At 38.6% G+C, this 1,347-nt stretch overlaps 1 protein-coding gene across 1 annotated transcript in view; it reads right to left on the reverse strand.

Moving 5' to 3' along the window:
- The window catches only part of LOC107648509 (probable glycosyltransferase At5g25310), a 6,195-nt gene extending 4,959 nt beyond the window's left edge, over positions 1-1,236 (reverse strand). The window contains exons 1-2 of the mRNA XM_016352345.2: positions 814-1,236; positions 478-686 (exon numbers count right to left, since the gene is read on the reverse strand). Coding sequence (XP_016207831.1) covers positions 478-686; positions 814-1,062 — 458 coding nt within the window. The 5' untranslated portion in view covers positions 1,063-1,236. The remainder of the gene's footprint in view (positions 1-477; positions 687-813) is intronic.

The raw sequence follows: 1,347 nt of genomic DNA on the forward strand, positions 1-1,347 counted from the left end.
CGGAACAGCTTACAATTTTATTTTAATTAAAATTACTTAAATTAAGAATAACCATATGGAAAGAAAGAAAAAAGTATCAAACTAGAAAAGTTTCACTAATATGCTAAAATGATTATCAATTATCATTACATATACCGTTTTAAAATATTTAAATAATTTTTCAAGCTTTGTTTAATATAAAAATGTATGTTATAAATCATCTCACAAAAGTATACTAGTAGAGATGGCTAATTATCAGAAAATTTTGCATGCATGGTGTATTGCTTATTATTCAATTTCGTTGTACATTAAACTATTAATCCCTTGTCCTTTTGTGTTATTACTTACAGTATTAAGGTCTATTTACTGCAATTTTACATTTACAATATTTATTTTTAAATTCATTTTCTGAAATAACGCACATACAGTTATGAATAATAAGAATGCAGAACACATGCGATCAATCTAGTATTATTCAGGGAGAGAGAGAGTCATTACCGGTAAAATAGGCGGGAGTTACGATACACATCTCCGGCGGGAATGTAGTGGTCGCCGCCGTCGTCAAATCCGCCATCTCCGTTACCTACGGTGGTTGCAAAAGTGCCATTGCTTCTCTCAATATCTTCGTCCGATGCTGCCGCCGCCGCCGCCTTTCGTATCGAAGCTCTAGCTCCCGCCAGCTCTTCTTCAACTTTTCTCACTCTCCTCTGTTCCATTAATCCAACACAAAAGTTAACGATTCAACTAAAACGACGAAAATTTCAGAGTTAATGCCAGTAAACGACGTCGCGTATAGAATTAAATTGAGAGAGGGAGAGAGAGATTGGAGCTCACCGTGGCAGTTCGTTCTGCGGTATTTTTCCAATGAATAACGCCGGTGGCTCCGACGGCGAAGTGCGGATGATTCTCGCCGAAAAATTTGGTTCGGAGGCGATCCGTTGGAATGGAAAATCCGGTGGTGGAGGCGGCGGAGAAGGTGGTGACGAATTGGAAGAAGTGACCTTGAAGAATGAGAAGAATGAGGAAGAAGAAGGCGAGAAGAGAGAGAGGTGCAGCGAAGAAAAAAGTGCATCGAATGTTCATTTTTGTTTACGTGCGTGGCAGGAAGAGTGCGGTTTGTTCTTGTGTTTGGGTGTTTACTGTTTCTTTTCCTTTTCTCTATAATTCTAATTGACGAAGAAAGATTGCGACGGAGAACGGCTAAGAAAGTGAAGCGTTGCAGAATGCAGCTAGGGACGGAGGTCCTATTCGTTTAGCTTCATGTTGCACATGCCCCCTTTATATATCCACCACCTACACTTATATAAAGAAACAATTACTATGCTAAATATCTCACTTAGATGAAGACGTCAAAAACGTCTTTTTTTT

The sequence above is a fragment of the Arachis ipaensis genome, chromosome B06, assembly GCF_000816755.2.
Source record: "Arachis ipaensis cultivar K30076 chromosome B06, Araip1.1, whole genome shotgun sequence".
In the NCBI taxonomy this organism is placed as follows: domain Eukaryota; kingdom Viridiplantae; phylum Streptophyta; class Magnoliopsida; order Fabales; family Fabaceae; genus Arachis; species Arachis ipaensis.